The sequence below is a fragment of the Panthera tigris genome, chromosome C2 (genome assembly GCF_018350195.1).
Source record: "Panthera tigris isolate Pti1 chromosome C2, P.tigris_Pti1_mat1.1, whole genome shotgun sequence".
Lineage (NCBI taxonomy): Eukaryota > Metazoa > Chordata > Mammalia > Carnivora > Felidae > Panthera > Panthera tigris.
In genome coordinates this window covers 31996096-32013579 of record NC_056668.1, presented here as the reverse complement: position 1 = coordinate 32013579, position 17484 = coordinate 31996096, and the positions used below count along the sequence as shown (strand labels likewise).

At 40.1% G+C, this 17484-nt stretch overlaps 1 protein-coding gene across 4 annotated transcripts in view; it reads left to right on the top strand.

The window, feature by feature from the left end:
- Positions 1-1586: 1586 nt before the first annotated feature.
- The window catches only part of ROBO1 (roundabout guidance receptor 1), a 401827-nt gene continuing 385929 nt past the window's right edge, over positions 1587-17484 (top strand). For all 4 annotated transcript variants that reach the window (XM_042956244.1, XM_015540481.2, XM_042956243.1 and 1 more), the window contains exon 1: positions 1587-1641. In XM_042956244.1, coding sequence (XP_042812178.1) covers positions 1587-1641 — 55 coding nt within the window. The remainder of the gene's footprint in view (positions 1642-17484) is intronic.

Here is a 17484-nt window from a genome sequence, read left to right as displayed (position 1 = left end):
CAGGACTCTTAGCAACTGCAATGTAAAAGTGACTTTTGTAATACGATGCACATCTATTATGCAATAGAGTGTAATAGTTAATATATTCTAGATAGTCATCACTCTACCTCCTTGTCCTACAGGTTTGTTTGCCCAAATTTGATTAAAAACAAACCAAAAAATGCAAATGCAGAGTAATGCAAGGTAGAGTTATTTGTGAGTTTATTCCAACTCCTGGAAGCGGTAAGGAAGAGGTTAAGCTGGACCAGGAGGATTTTTGAAGTCTTTGGCTGGGAGGTTCCATTTGGAGAAAGGTGCAGGGGAGCGAGGGGCAGCCAGAAAAACAAGGCAAGTTCCCATTCGTTTGGATTTCTGATCCTGAGCAGTTTGATTCTCACCTGAGGGCGCACTCGGGCACCCTGGCTCGTGGATGAAAATATTAACGAGCAGAAGTTGCCAGACCAGCATCTGGAGAGTGTAGAGTGAAGCATGGAAAGGACTGCGCGGCCCCTTTAAGTGTTCGCGGGCCGGGGAGGAGAAGGAGGAAACTGGGAGCTGCGGGGACGGTGGGGAAACCCACAAGCAATTGAGCCAGAGAAGAGGCAGCGTGAGAGCAGAAACTTCAGACGCTGCGGATCCCGGCGGAGCTCCGGGGAGCCCCGGCGGCCGTCGCTCCCACCCGCAGCAGCATCTTCCTCGCCCCTCTCCGCCAGCCCGGGGAGGTCCAGGAGCTGCCTCTTTAGAGCTCCCACGAGACAAGGCTGCGGGCAGCTATCCTCAGAAGTTTGGGCTCCAGCGTCCCAGCAGCGGAGAGTTCGGGGTGCCCTGAGCGCGCGCCCCGGCGGGCGAGGGACCCGGGGCAATGGTGAGCGCTGCGCGGGGCTGGGGGCACCGAGGAGGTGCGCGTCTGTCCGCGGACCTGCTGCTGAACCCAGTGCCCTCCGCATCCCCCAAGTGATGGGAACAAGGGCCGGCTCGGGCAACCACTGTCGCCGCACCGCCCCCTCGCTCGGCCCCAGCGCGCGGAGTCACCCAGGCACACCCCCAGCACCTTGTGCCGGTCCCCCAGAGCTGCTGCCGCTGCCTTGGCTGCCTTCCTCGCCGCCGCTCGTGGCCAGCTGTTGACTGGGCTAGCCTGTAGACCGAGAAGCACTTTTTGGCCCTCCCTAAACCGTTCTCACACCCCAAGTTTGCCGCTGCCGCGCCTGCCCTCGCCGCGGCGCTCGGGCGCACAGTGTGGGGGCGCACGCCGGGAGGCTCGGCGAGACCCGGAGGCAGGAAACCGCACAACTGCTCTTCTCCCTCGGCTCTTTGTTGTTCGCTTTGGATGATTCTTGGAAGTGGCCGAGCCTCGTCGGAAAGCCTGGAGCCAGAGAAGGCAAACCTTGGGATTCTTGGTCTGCAAAGGGCTCTGAGGTATTGACAAGCGTCCGGAAAGGTCGACAAGTAAATTGCCCTGAGAACTCCTGGCGGATTGACCCACGTTGCTTATATTAAGCCTTTGTGTGTAGTGTGTGTGGTGTGTGGCTTCTCTTCATAAATTTGGGGACCCCATTTCTATCCCCTCCTCTTGGCATGAGACTGTATGCAGGATCCACCCGAGGACAATGATCGCGGAGCCTGCTCACTTTTACCTCTTTGGATTAATATGTCTCTGTTCAGGTAACCTCGCGTCTTCTTTCTTCACCCTTCATCCCCCTTGCTCGCCCCCTCCCCACTTTTCGGAATCAAACCTCGAACCGGGTTTCGGCGACCGCTCCCTCCTGAGGCTGGAGGGGTTCGATCCCTGTGGGAGTTTCAAACGAAAAGGTTCTTAGTTTGCACTTTTGGTCGTCCCTTTCCCCCCTTCCCCCAAGACCCCCAAGCCTCATCTCAGACCTCGGCCTTTTGCCAAGTTCGGGGCACGCCCAGATCACTCTGGGCAAACGCACGGTCTGAGCTCCCGGGTGGGAGGAGGCAGCGGTTGGCGGTGAGCTTGGGGCCTCCGGATGAGCCAAAATGAGTTTTATCCTTCGTCAGGCAGCTTCCCTCGGAGAGGGTGATGTGCGCCCGGAGAACTTGGGGCCCAGAGACTCGCCAGGATTCCTGAACCTGGTCGTCCAATTCGCCCCTCCTCTTCCGAGCACAAGGAGTTATTAGTAGTTAGTTTTATGTAACCAAGGTCTGTAATTAAATTAGATTCTGAAGAAACTTCAGGAAATAACTCCTTCTTAGGGTAGGGCATCAACTAGCCACTCTGCCTGGCTGGATTTAGAAGGAAATCAGGCGGTTGCAAGTATAGGAAAGGGAACAGTTAGTTGCCTGGGAATTTTCATTGGCGAGGGAAAGCAGAAGGCTGAATTTAAGATTTTGGCGATTAATTAAATGGTACTGAAACTTTTCATAGGAATCGTTGTAAGGATGCTACCATGAGGTCCTGCTGAGTAACATACACTTAAAGTAGTTTTCTTACACTCCCTAAGAAACTTTTACTAAGGGTGAGCCACGACTCAACTTTTCTTTCTTCCCTTTTGGTAGATTCTGGTTTCAATCAAGGCTCCAATTTCAGGCCTTAACACACACACACACACACACACGCACGCACGCGCGCGCGCGCACGCACACACACACTCACACACACACTACACCTCAGGGGATTTTTTTTCTTTTTTTTAAATAGTTGAATACTGAGCTTCAAGTTGCATCAGAGCCTATCACTTAGAATCACTCAGTTTCCATGATTATGAAACAGTTTTGAAGGGTTGGTCTTAGCTTTTTGTGGTCCATGGCTATGGTTTATGTGTTGACCAAGGATTTTACTTTAAGTCAGTGAAATATGAAAAAGAAAATGCACATCAGCTAAATGATAGCAGATCCCTGAAAGAATTAGCCTAGTGAACATGCTTCCTGACTAAAAGGAACATTTGCAGCTAGACCAAGGACTCCATTAAATTGTTATTCCTTTGAAGAAAACAGAAAACTGAAGTTGTTGTATATTTTGCAGTGGATGGATGAGGAGATTAAACCAACTCTTTGGGACTGCCTCTTACTTCCAGCTTCCCCTTTCCGTGATAGAGCCTCTTCTTTCTTAGTTTGCAGATCTGGATGATTGAATAGCTCTCCACCCCCCACACCCCAGCCACAGATGCAAATCAGAAACATTAAGGTCTGATCTCTCTATTTGTCTCTCTTTGCTGCTTCTCCCCTTAGTTTAATTTACAGCTTCAGATACCTTTGAGATTTTTGTTGATTCACCTTCTCAGTTAAAGTTTATTCACGTGTGTAAAGTGAGGTGTCAGTGTGATAAATGACTAGAGAGGCAGATTACTAAAGATAGGGGGATTAATGGTCATTAGTCACTGTTTGAGCTGAGTTTGTATATGTTGGGACATTTTATCACGTCTGTAGATTAAAGATAGGGTCACACTAATAGGGTATCACTGAAAGCTGGTCGTGTCAGTGTGCCCGTTCTGGCCTCACTTGGAGGAATATCCGTGAAATATCCAGGGTAGGAGGTGTTCCTTTCAGATTGAATAATTCCATGAATTAGTATCTGTGATTGGTAATTTAAATAGGTAGGAGGCATTTATAATCTTAAAAGTTAACTGATTTCTGGCTTTGTTTTTTCTAATTTAATTTTCCAGTGAAGCCACTGATGCTTTTTCATAAGCCTGGGTTTTCCCCACCGAGGTGTCATTCACCAGGGTGCAGGTCAGAGGTGTCTTTGGGAGGGGCTTTCTCATATTTAACCCGAAGCTCTTTATCATTCCTCTGATGACTTTCACTCTGCCACGAATCTGAACTTTGGAGGCCAAATTACTGGGCTGCTGGGGTGATTTCCTGACAGTGTGCTGTTCTAAAGCCACACTATTGATTTGAATAAAACTTCACAGAACTCAGATAAGTAACTAGAGTGGGGTGTGCTCAAGACACCTGGACAGGGAATGAATGAAGTTCTTGAAAGATTGTGTTTCATATCTTGCCTCAAGCCTAAGATCACAGTCTATCGCTTGTTAATGGAGTGTATTTAAGAGAAATGTGGTGAGCTTAAATAAATCAAAGTGTACTGAGGGGGTAAGGTCTCTTCAACAAGATTTAACCTGTAAAAGTATCTATTGGTTGTCAGTTCTTTTTTTTCTTTCTTTTCTTTTCTTTTTTTAAACCTGGATGCCAACCTAACAAAGTCCTATAGTTTTCTTCAAAAAGACCATAAAACTCTCTTTTGATGTGTTGATGTTACACTTAACATCAAATGTTATGTTGGAATATGTGTTTGCTTTTTGTAGCCTTTTATTTATTAATCTAATGCTACAACTGTTTTTGTTCTAGGTACCTAAGGTTTTGGGAAAAAGGCGTATTCAGAAAATCATTTATTGAGGTGGATTTCTTTAGTGAGTTTATGTATCTGAGTGTTCTTTTCTGAGGATAGCTAGACTTTTGGTGAGGGGAGTGGATGGGGTAGCACTGCAAAAAAACCTGTACGATCTCTCAGGAACTGATTCTAAACATTCTTTTCTTGATAGACTTCCTCCCCTCAATTCCATTTTCTAAAACCTGATTTTAAGGAGAAAAAGTAATTGAATTTCAGTTCAAATTTAGGATGAGATCTGAATTTTACATACAGTAAAAATTTGCAGTGCTATCTTTCTTCCTTTATAGGAGGGGGGATCTTTTTCTTGTGGGAAGAGGGCCATATTTTCGTTGTTTCACTATGTGAGCCACTAATCTGGGTGTCTGGTCTTCCCCCCACCCAAAACCTCCACACAAGATTCTTTGGTAATTCCAGCAATTTCTTAATAGTTTGTTTATAAACTTTTTGGCTTTTAAAATACATTTATTTGAATGCTTTGACATCCTTTAGAGTATCCTTATTTCTTGATAATGGGCCCTCTAGCGCATACGATATTTATGGTTAAAATCTCCCGAGAACATAAAGTTTACCAGAAGTTTTCCCTTAGTCTTCACTGTGACAAATGAAATATTCTTGTGTGAATTAAAGTGGTACAAAATGCTGAATTTCAAATCTACAAGGACAGTTGTTTGTTTGCTTATTTTACATTGCCTGGATATCTAAAATTAACAATGTTGGCAACAAGAATAAGAGGGAGGAAACATGAATGGTTTCCTCACTTGCCAAGTGAAGATCGTAGATAGTTGAGTCTTCCTGTGTCATCTGTGTTAACAAAAGATGCTAAGGTAATGCTTGTGTTCATCTCTGGCCCTTTTAAAAACGTTTGCTTCTTGAAAGTATAACTGATTTGCAGGCTTGATTTCTTACAGGAGAGTACAGGGAAATCAAAGTCGTTATTCAATTTAAAGTTAGACCTAAGGTAATCTGTGGAATAAATTAAGAAAACTGATAAGAAGAAAGGAAAAGAAGTGAAACCAGAAGCCCAAGTCTGGAGAAGTGTAGTAGAAATAGATCCAGAATTCAGCTAGTTTTAAAAGACAGGAGGAGGTGGAGTGGGAGCAGACAGAACAGTGCTCTGACTGTACACAGTATGAAAAGCAAATCTGAAAAGTGGGTTTCTGAACATTTGATGTCTGTGTGTATACTCTGTATGTACCCACTATATAAAGAACTAGACATTTTGCATTTTTAAAACAAAAAAAGCTATTTGAAACATTTAAATCTTTAATGAATTCATAGAATAGCTTAAAAAATTTTTTTAATGTTTTATTTATTTTTGAGAGAGAGAGAGAGACAGACAGAGACAGAGACGGAGCCAGAGACAGAGCATGAACCGTGAAGGGGCAGAGAGAGAGGGAGACACAGAATCCAAAGCAGGCTCCAGGCTCTGAGCTGTCAGCACAGAGCCCGACGCGGGGCTCGGACCCACAGACTGGGAGATCATGACCTGAGCCGAAGTCAGACACTCAACTGACCGAGCCACCCAACGCGCCCCTAGAATAGCTTTTTAAAGTTACGTTTAACGAGACTTGAGAATATTAACTGCCTTGATTTATATAAAGGAGTGAAAAACTAATTAGTTACCTAGTATGTGATAACACTTTTGCTTAGAGGAGACCAATAAAATGAAAGAAGGAAATACATAATAAAAAATGAGATGCAGTTTGAATTTTGGGGTAGCATAAGAAACTCTACAGTGACCACTTCTATCGCTGTGAAGATATGTTACCAATATTTATCGAGCATTCACCCTATCTTGTTAATACTTATAAGAACCTTATGACATAGGTACTATTACTAATAAAATATTACTGTATCCTTGTTTTATAAGGATGTTACTATATCCTTGTTTTGTGTAGTAGAAACTACATCACAGAGAGGTTAGGAGATATGGAAGAACAGGGATTTGCACCAAGCTGATTCCAAAACTCGTGACCACATGTACTTTCCCAGTTGAAAGAGAGAAATGAAAAATGTAAAAAAGATTCAATCGTTTTTTAAAAAGTGTATTTATTTTGAAAGAGTGTGCGCAAGTCAGGCAGGTACAGAGAGAGAATCCAGGCAGGCTTTGTGCTCTCAGTGCAGAGCCTGACACGGGGCTCGATCCCACGAACCCTGAAATCATGACGTGAGCTGAAATCAAGAGCCACATGCTTACCTGACTAAGCCACCCAGGAGCCCTCAATATTTTTTTGTTTGTTTTTACGGTTAAAACTCACCCAAAAAATCCACCTAAATAAGAGTGAGGTTTGAACACTTGAAAATCTGGAGGGGAGGCATGCCTTTTCCTGCCATGAAATAAATGGTCTTTAGGTTTTTAGATCACCAGGCAAGCCAATCATTTCTTTACACTGGACTGATTCACTTCGAGCCTTTATCATGTCTGCATTTTTTTGGCATGCTTAGGAGAAGTGACTTGAAGAGAAGTCGAAAAAACGACTGCTGGGGTTGCAAAAGCATGTAGTTTCCAAGTTGTATTTTGATGTCATTCTCACTCATGCACACTCGAAGAAAGATTTTTCTCTGAGTCCCAAGGCAAATAATTGGTACTCGTCAAGGGAGAGCCTGTGGAGGGACAACCGTTTCCCCCCGGGGTTGCTCTTCCCCTCTATGTCGGGCATGGGCTGGCAGTCATTTTGTAGTAGATGAACCTTCTGCTTGACTGCTGTTCACAGATAACTCACTTCATGGTTACTGATCATGGAGGGGTCGAGCATTAATACCTGGTTGATCAGCTGGTTGGAAACTGCTTATGCATAGCCAATAAAGTTGCCATCCTGTGGAGATCAAAAGACCACCTCCTTTCTTTACAATGCTGGATTAGCATGGTTTCCTTTTCCCCTTCTCCCTCCACCTCCAGCCCTTCCCTTCAATCTTGCTGTTCAAGAAAAGGAAGAGAAAAGATTATCTGTAGTGTACAGGGAGATAGCTTTGATCTTCACTTCCTTGCCTTTCTGTCTCTCCCTGCTTTTTTCTTTTTCTTTTTTTTTTTTTTTTAAACCATCCAAAAGGCTGTTTCTAACCCTGGAAGGTGTCCTATTGCTTGCTTCATGGGAGATTTCAGTCTTGTTTCCCATCAGCCAGAACAGGCTGCCACAGATTCCCTTACTTCTGAGATTGTGCTTGGCTTCCAAACGTCTTATGACAGTGTTGTTCCACACATAAAACAATATTTTGAACAGCTTGACTGTGCATATCTTTCTGATTCCATTCAACTAGAGAGGTGCTTCTGTGGTATTCACAGCTGTCCATGGCTTAGAGCCGATAAAGAGCACGTTTATTTAATTATTTTATTATTTAGGGGAGAATGTATAGAAGGTAAACAATTATAGAAAAATTCTTCAGCCACCAGTTTGATGGGCAGTAGTCTATAGGCTTGATGCCTGTCACCTAGTTTGACATTTAAATGAAGCGTTTAAAAGCACCATCAATGGATACAAGCAAATGTCAACAGAGCAGTGTGGTTCTGTGGTAAGTGGGTATATGTTCTTTTTACATCAAGAGATTGGTTTGTCAGCATTTAAGAATTAGTAGACTTCAATTCCTAATAATACTGCCATGTATTTGGGGGATCTATTTTTTTTTTTAATTTTTTTAACGTTTTTTTATTATTTATTTTTGAGACAGGGAGAGACAGAGCATGAACGGGGGAGGGTCAGAGAGAGAGGGAGACACAGAATCTGAAACAGGCTCCAGGCTCCGAGCTGTCAGCACAGAGCCCGACGCGGGGCTCGAACTCACGGACAGTGAGATCGTGACCTGAGCCGAAGTCGGACGCTTAACCGACTGAGCCACCCAGGCGCCCCTGGGGGATCTATTTTTTAGTTCATGTTAGTCTTTTTTTTTTTACTAGAAAACATATTTTTAAAGCATTCCTGGCAGTAACAGCTGATGGTTACAAGTCATCAAGTTTAAAGTATGGGCCGCCCATGCCTGTGTTCAATTCGTCTATGAGATGAGAACCAGAGACAATTTATCCACAGTCAGCCCTGGCGGGAGCTTAGAGCCCTCAGAACTTTCTGCTCAAATTATCTGCAAGAGATTCTACTTGAGGATATTAGAGACCCAATTTGTATTCCTAACACTCTGTAGATTCTTCTTTCTCTATTCTTTTAATATGAGGAAAAGCATTTTAAGAGTAGTAAAATAGTTACTTGTGACTGTTTAGTACTTTAAAAATCATTTCAGGTAAATGTTATCTCTTGATTTAACTTAAATTTTCAATAAGCAGAACAAGACAATGTTTATATGACCGTAAAGTTCTTTGTAGCATGTTGTATATGGTCATAATTTATGCACCGTTATGGAAAAATACATCAACTTGGCAAACTCATTCCTGGATTTTAGCAGAAAAGGAAATAGAGGTCCTATTTTAGTTTCTCCCGTCTAACATGTCTGAGGCCCTTTTATGTTACTGTCAAACCCAGGTAGAGTTTGGAAGGAAGATGGGGCCAAAGAATAAGAATCAGGCCACATATGTCTGTTTCAAGATCATTTGGCGTCATATGGTGCTAATGAGATACACTCCGTTTCAAAATTTGATCTCCACATTTAAATAACCTGTATACTATCTAACTATACTATAGTTTTTGTTTTAGCTTGCAATGTCTTTTTCCACTTTTCCAATGATGTACTAACTTTTAGTTTGGCTAAAAGTATCTGCCTGTGATTCCTTTCCTATGTGAAAGAAATATAATAAAAAATGCATACCTTTTTAGTTTCAGATTAAAGTGGGTTTTGTTTACTCAGGCTTGTTTTATTTTTTTATTTTTATTTTATTTTATTTTTTTTTACTCAGGCTTGATTTAAAAGGCAGTCTTTATTACTCTTGAAACTTCACTAAAATGGTGCTTGCTCATATAACAAAGTGAGTCAAAGCACATTTGTATGTGTTAACTACACACCTTTGGGTAGCTTTAAGTGACTTTAGTCAGGAGAAGCAAGTTTAGTGTCTCCAGACCTTTCAATTAACAAGTTGTCCGAACAGAGTAAACTGGCTTGTACAGGCTGTGGAAGGGAACTTCATTGGTTTTTTCTTCTTCATATTTGAGGAGGTGTGAGAATTTCCTTAGTAATCTGGGATTAAGTTTGGAACTAGAAGTTGCTTAAATTAAGGAAGTTAGCGATACATTGCCCAAACCTAAACATGTGGACGGAAGATAGGAGAGAGTCAGAACCTCACCATGGTACTGTGCGGAGAGAGGGGTCATCTGCTGACAAGGTCATTATTAATCTCACTGAATTAGGATGGAATAGAAGCATCATGAGGGTAGCTTTTTCGCTAGACTTAGTGTGGCCAGAGGGAAAACGAAATTCATCGCATCTTTTGGTCTTTTTTCCTGTTACGGATCATTCAATTTGAGGAGCTCATCATTTCCTAGGATTTCATATTCCAAATTATCCTTTCATTATTTTCCACTTGACACATTTAACCTAATGTTTTAAATATGCATGGCTATTAAAAAAATATATAACTTCCCAGATGAGGAAAATAATAAAGTGATTAATCATATGATAAATTGATGCAGTATAGGCCCAATTGCATACACTGAACCTGAAGGAATAGGAATTAATAATAATAGTAATAATAATAATTGTAAAACCTAAAATGTATAAAATGCTTACTGTCTGCCCAGCAAAGTGCTAACATGCCTTATCTTATTTAATACCACATTAGGAATGAATGCATTGCTATCATTCCTGTTTATCAATACGGAAAATGAGGTATAGAAAAGTTATTCTTGACCATGGGCAGTCAGTTCAGTGGCGTCAGGATTTGAAACGAGCCTCTCTGATCACAGAATTTTTGTTCTTCACCATTTTACAGACACACTACACTATTCCCTTTAAATGAAAATGATTATAGGTGAAACAATATAAAGTGTAATAAGGTTATCAAGGTTTGTGTGTGTGTGTGTGTGTGTGTGTGTGTGTGATGCTTTTTGTGATGCAAGATTGTGGTAGATTGTGCTGCCAAGCTCTTTTGGTGCCTTTTTAAATTTTAGAATTTCTGGTAAATCCGATGGTCTGTTCTTCTCTTCTCCTTGTCACATGATAACCCATAACGAAGAGTGCATCCTGGTGTAATACAGCACAGAACATAGAAACGTAGGTCGAGTCCCACAACATGGTTGATGGAATTCAGTGCTTTTCCATTTGTGGAGTAAATGTGAGGTAGTAAAAACCAGGACGTTTTGTGATAGTTCAGTTTTCTAAGTGAATAGAAATTTCCATATATATGGAAAAAAATGATCACTGGGATCTAACTTCTCTAAAAAACTGGTGTTGACTTTTTGTTTTTTTTGAGCTTGAAAATAGATGATCTACTTGGTGATAAGGTGTTACAGATAAAAGTGTAGTAAGCAGAAGCTTGATTAGAATCTGTGATTATAATTCCTTGAAAGGTGTATCCTTCTCAGATGATAAGTTTTATAGAAAACAAAGAATGCAGCATTGCTTTACATGATCCTTGTGAATGAAACCTCCTAGTCTGTAATAACTATCAAAAACAGTACTGTAATCAGTAGCATTTCAGAAGTAATGGGGTTGATTTTTAAAATATCATTCTTTTGCTTTTTCTTACTCTTTTAAATGCATATGTCTGACTAAGATTGGTCTATGATTTCTAAGGTATTTTTTTTCTGGATTTCCACACGTATTTCCAAATGTTCGATGGGAGGTACATTTATATTCTCTTCATTATTTCTATAGGTTGCTACTTTACATGAGGCTTAAGGGAAGATTGAAGCTTTTCTTACTTCCTTACTACTTTACTACTCTGTACCACTAATCAAAATGGTATCATATTTAAAACCTTCCTTTATGTGGGAGTTGGGAGCTTAGTCTTATAAGGTTTTACTCTTTGTCTTAAAATATACTTCATAATAAGGGACGCCTGGGTGGCTCAGTTGCTTAAGCATCTGACTTCCTCTCAGGTCAAGAGCTCATGGTATGTGAGTTCAAGCCCCACCTCGGGCTCTCTGCTGTCAGCACAGAGCCTACTTCAGATCCTCCATCCCCTCTCTCTCTCTGCCCCTCCTCCACTCGTGCTCTTTCTCTCTCTCTCTCTCTCTAAAAACTAAATATTTAAAAATACATACTTTTTAATACATTTATTTCACATATTCATTGCTTTGCAGTTTGCCATCCATTTGTTTGTTAATGCTAATTGTTTATTACTTTTCTACTTGTTTATTATTAATAGAGCTTAATAACACCATTTTATTCCTCAGTAAACTACTCACTATCAATCTTGATAACAATCAAAAATTATTATTAACCAACCATCAACTTCTGTTGCTGTTAGACACTTTAAAGAATCTATCAGACATACCTGATAATGAATAAGAGCTTTTAATACAAGATCCTGGTTGCGTACATACATATAGGAAAATGAATGTTGATCATGTCGGTGAATTGTTAACAGCACATGAAGGAAAGGTGTTTGTTATGGTGGCAGAAGGGAGAAATGCATTTTGGGAACTGATAGAACAAGGGGATTAACTTAGGGAAAACTTCCTGGAATAAGTAGATTCTCAGAGAATGTTGAGAGAAAGAATGGAATATCTTGCTGGGTGAAGGGAAATGGCTGCAAGGTGCATCCAGGAGTGTGATCTGAAAAACTTACATAATCTACTTGAAGAGGTAGATTTTACCACATGTATTATTATAAATTTTCTCTTATGACAATGTTATATTTTAGAGAACACTTTAATAATTGCATCCATTTGTTTCATTTATTTAATCAACCTAACTAGACAATAAAATATTTTTTAAAAAAGCTTATTCCTTGCACTTAAGAAACTGATGGTAAATGGTTGATTACCATGTAGCTAATTTAATAGAGATATGTGTGACTGCTCAGGGAGCCTATGTTTATACCATAAAAAAGCTTCCACCAAGTGAAGACGTGATGTAAAATAAATGTAAATGTGATCATTGAATTCTTAGAGATTAAGGTATTTATTTTTTGGCATTTTGTCTGAGGGTATGGATAGCCATGTACAGATAAATAGATTTAGATATAATACGATGTGTATTATTGTTATTAACCTGTCAGAGAACATTCATATCATTAGAACATTCACTGTCTCTCTAATGCATACGCCCTGTCTGCAGTACCCAGAACACAGAGTCTTTATCCTTATTACTTCCCATGACAGGACTTACCTCCCATAGTATAGAAGATTCCATTTATATATATTTTTTTTTTAATTTTTTTTAACGTTTTATTTATTTTTGAGACAGGGAGAGACAGAGCATGGATGGGGGAGGGTCAGAGAGAGGGAGACACAGAATCTGAGACAGGCTCCAGGCTCTGAGCTGTCAGCACAGAGCCCGACGCGGGGCTCGAACTCACAGACCGCGAGATCGTGACCTGAGCCGAAGTCGGCCGCTTAACCGACTGAGCCACCCAGGCGCCCCTCCATTTATAGTCTTTATAAAAATTTTTCTCATGTTAAGCTGGAGCCCAACATTATTCCCTGTCTTACTGGCCCTGATTTTTACCCTCCAAAGCTATCTACGGAAAATCTGGTTTAGTTTCTATGTGAAACTGATTCACTATTTGAAGACAGTTATGTTTTTTCTAAATCTTCTGTTCTCCAGGTAGAGTTTCTTCCAATTTTCCTCATTTGAGCAAGGCTCATTTCCCTTGGTTACGGTTTTATTAACTGTTTTGTTCATGTCCTAAAGTGTAACCTCAAGTTTGAGGAACTGACCTTTTTTTGTAGTTAAAAATGTGGATGGATAGCTTTTAACTTTTTCCTAGTCTTCTAATCTTTCATTTTACCTAAAAGTTCTTTCAACATTCTGCGATGTAGTACTTTCCTTGATCAGGAGATTTCAAATGTATTAAGAAGGAAGATATTTATCTTCTCACCTTGATTTCCCCCTGAACCAACTTAGAATTGCTCTTCCTGGTCTGAAGTCACAATTCTCGGTGAGGAAGAAAAACAAAATACAACTTGTGAGATTCTGTTTTTACTTCTCTGGTAGTATTTTGTAATGGTTAAAAACCGAATACCTACACAGGGCTTGTAAGGGAAGGCCTGTATTAGCTCTAAGGGATGGGTGACTGGATGTTGCCATGGGGAAATGCGGGTCCAATATAGACAGATATGCAGAGTTTTCAAGAGAAGGTGTAAATCCATATTTTTAAGTAAAATCTAACTGAAGTCTGGGAGCAATTGAGAATTAATAATAGTAATACATGATAAAAATAAAAATAAAATAATAATAATAAATAATAATGTCTCTACCCCAAATGTGACCCCACAGGTCACCAATTTGTGGCTGCAGTATCATATTATCCACCCCACATAGGACTGACCTATCTGTTGCTGCTTATTCCTACCCTCAACACATAAGTATAGCTTGACGTGTTGTTATCTTTGGTGTTTTAGAAGCTTTCACTTTTCTGATGTTTGGCCTTCCTCACTGTGTGGTTCCTAGTTAAATGGTTGCATAATTGCTTATTTGTTTAACCCAAAGCTTCTGCCTTTATCAAGAGCTATTTACCTTTTACAAATTGTATTTGTTGAACCAGGCAAAGTGATCAGTTTGACTGTTTATGTTTATTCTTTTGTCCTAAAGCTAACAAACAAAGGAAACAAGCCAGCAAGCCCTTTGATGAGCTAAGAGTCCCTGATGAACTGAATAAATAAATATATTCTTGAATAAGAAGAGAAAATATCAACACAGACAGTCTAAAGGTTTACTGATTGCTATTAAGGGACACACCACTGTGCTGATTTGAATTACAGGTTGTGAAAATACAGTAAGGGAATCTGAAGAAATAAAATAAAGAAATTTAGGCTATGGTTGAGTTCCAGAGGAGCCTTTAACTTCTGCAAGAATTTAATGCAGGTTTTTTTTTTCTAAAATCTATTTTCTCTTATTTGTTTTATTCTTTGTTTATAGATCATTAGCTATTTGACAGAAATATTATCAGGGGAGAAGCTTAATCTAAAGGGTCAGGAATCATTGCCAATTGAATATTAACCAACTGAAAATGAAACATCTTTGAAATAATTTGTCAATGAGAAATGTTATTTAATTTTAAAAAATATTGATTTATGCACAGTTTTCAAGAGCATATCTGGCATTTCTGAAGAAACCTTGTGCATAATTCATAAATGTTTCTAAAACAACATTTGGAGGATTTCTGTAGGCAATGGTATAATTTGCTCAGGTGTTGAAGATATACTACTGCAAAGCTAAATATATGTGAAGAGACTTTGTTAACTCTTTAAAAAAAAAACCTGATCGTTTCTTATGAAATCTAAGTGAAATGTTCCTTTATGTAGAAATTTCGATTTTTCGTTACGTTTCTCTGTAAAGTGCATGGGATTTCTTTTTGTCTTCAAACAACTCATCCTGTTGGATGAATATGGCAGAGTCCCATTGGGGATCATTAGGAGTATTACTCATGTTAGACATCTATCAGGGGCAGCCGTCCTCATGCTAAATTCTGGAGCCACAGCTCACAAATAATACGAGATGCTCACAGGCACAAGGCAGGGAATAATGTCTGAGTGGGAGAAGGTCAAGGCACGGGCAGGGGAAGAGGTCAGAAGCAGTAATGTGCCCTGAGCAAAGAGTGCTGATTCATTTGAAGCTGGAAACTGTCACCAGCATTTCATTGTCCATAGGAGGCATGTTTAAAGATGAGCATTATTTGATACTCTGACAGAATAGCTTGCCAATAATAGATTCTTCATCACCTAAAGGGGTACTATGATTTCCATGTTTATATGGAAATTATTTCTATAGTTGGTAATTGCAGTCTTTAGAAAAATGTCATGAGGACATATTAGTTACTTTGCCTAAATCTGGGTGATCTTCTTTGCCCTGGACCATGACTGTATTTCATCTCCCTAGTTCCTTTCAAATAAAGACTTTTTTCTTCCTTCTTTGTGAACCACAGAAACATTATGTTTGATTTATTTTCTCATGAGAAAGTACTTTGTGTTTAAGATGCATTGGTATTATTGATTTGACCATTCTGCACATCTGCCTAATTAGGGTTTCCAGCCTATAAGCCAGCTTCAGCCAGGTGAATGCCCGTTTGCTTCTCTGGCTTTTCTAGATGCTTTCCCCCTATCAGGGAATGCTCTGTCTAGAACCATTCCTTTCCCTCCTTGCTTCCCTGCTTTGCATCCCTATTCCTGTTTCCCCTAATGAATCAATATGGGTGTCTCCTCCTCCAGAAAGCCTTAGGCACCCCTTCCACCCCCTCCCATTGTAGATATGATGTATTCCATATATATTTCCCTAGCACCCAAGGGGAAAAAAAAGTATGTGGAACTTGCTGGCATTCATGGTGTATTGCATTTCTTTGTCTAGCTCTTCTTTCCAACCAAGAGGGTATATGTCTAATTAACTATCACAACTAGCACATTCAGTGAATGAATAAGTGATTCACTACATAAATTGCTTTGACAGAAGTTATGAAAGGAATTAATACTCCCTCTCATTCTTGGGTAAAATTTTACTCTTTTAGAAACAGAGAAGTAAACAATTGGAAAGAAGAAAAACCAGAATTACCAACTACCAGAAATCTTCATCCCAGTGTTTATTTAAAAAGAAAAAAGGCAAACGCTTTTTGGAATAACTTGTGGCAGAAACATTGTAAAGCACCAAACTTGAAAGTAATGTATGTATGAATGGTTATGTATTTACTAGATCCTGCCAGATGGATTGGATAGAACTTTGGGTGTCGACCTTTGCGTGAAGATTATAGATTTTCCTATGATTTTTGTATGAACTGACTATATTATGGTGAGGGAAAAAAACATGACTTGGATTCAGGTGTGGTTGTAACTTGCTTTGAAACGGCCACTACTTAGCATTTCACCATGCCAGAGTGAGTTCGTTTCTTCATCTCTAAAGTACAGGAGTTGAAACAGTTGATATTTAGGCCCCTTCTAGAATTTAAGTTCTGTAATTTCTTTAGCCTAGGAGCAATACAATGAGCTGGATTCTTTATCAGTGAGTTTTTTCTAGTCACTGTGTCTCTCAGTAGCAGGTAGTGATTGCAAGGGTATGGGCTTCAGAATTAAAATACCTAGCCTCACTGCTGACCAGCCAAGCCACCTTAGTAGGTTATACATCTCACTTTTCTGTTTCCTTATCAGTAAAATGGAAACAATTAATTTTTAAAAAAAAATTATTCATTTTTGAGAGACACAGAGAGACAGAGCGTGAGTGGGGGAGGAGCAGAGACAGAGGAAGACACAGAATCGGAAGCAGGCTCCAGACTCTGAGTTGTCAGCACAGAGCCCGACACGGGGCTTGAACCCACAGACCGCGAGTTCATGACCTGGGCTGAACTCACTACCCAGGCACCCCAAAATGGAAATAATTTTGATAGCTATTCCATAGGGATGCTGTGAAGGTTAATTAATATATGTTGAAGGGTTCAAAATGGTGTTTGACATGTTCTCATGTCTATTTAAGTGTAGATTCTTGTGTTGTTTTTATTATTGTTTTGCTGATTGGTAGTCTTTATCAAGATCTTCTTTAAAATATACTACTTTATGATAGTTACTTGGTATATAGACCCTGAGTTACAAACCCTAAACATAAAAATTATCCCTACAGAGAATCCAAACTTTAAGACCTCTTGCCAGAGATTTAAAAAGCAACAAATAAAAGCAGAAAAAGTGTGAAGGTTGTTAAGAGAAAATTCGGGGTTAATTTGACAGGTTGGTGACAGATTTCTGGGCAGATTGCCATGCCAATGTGATAGCCATGTCTATCTGAATAAAGCAAAATATATTATTGTTTATGCTGCACAAAAATGCCAACAATTAGAGGCTGTAGAAGGTTGTTCCAGTCCCCAGCACCCCCCCACACACTTAAAAAAATGTTAATGCCTCTAAGAGGATTAAGAGATTTGCAATTTACTGTGAATTATTTTAATCAGATTATAGGTCCTCTTTTACTTGGAGTTCAGCTTTTAGCACTTGGGGAATGGAAGTTTTTATTTGGCGCATTGGATGGCGACACACTGGGAAGTGCCAGGGATGGAGAAGAATGAGGCCACTCGGGTCCTGGAGTAATTATGGGGGCCAGACTGGGCCAGGGAAGCTGGAAGGGAAGGTAGAGAAGTA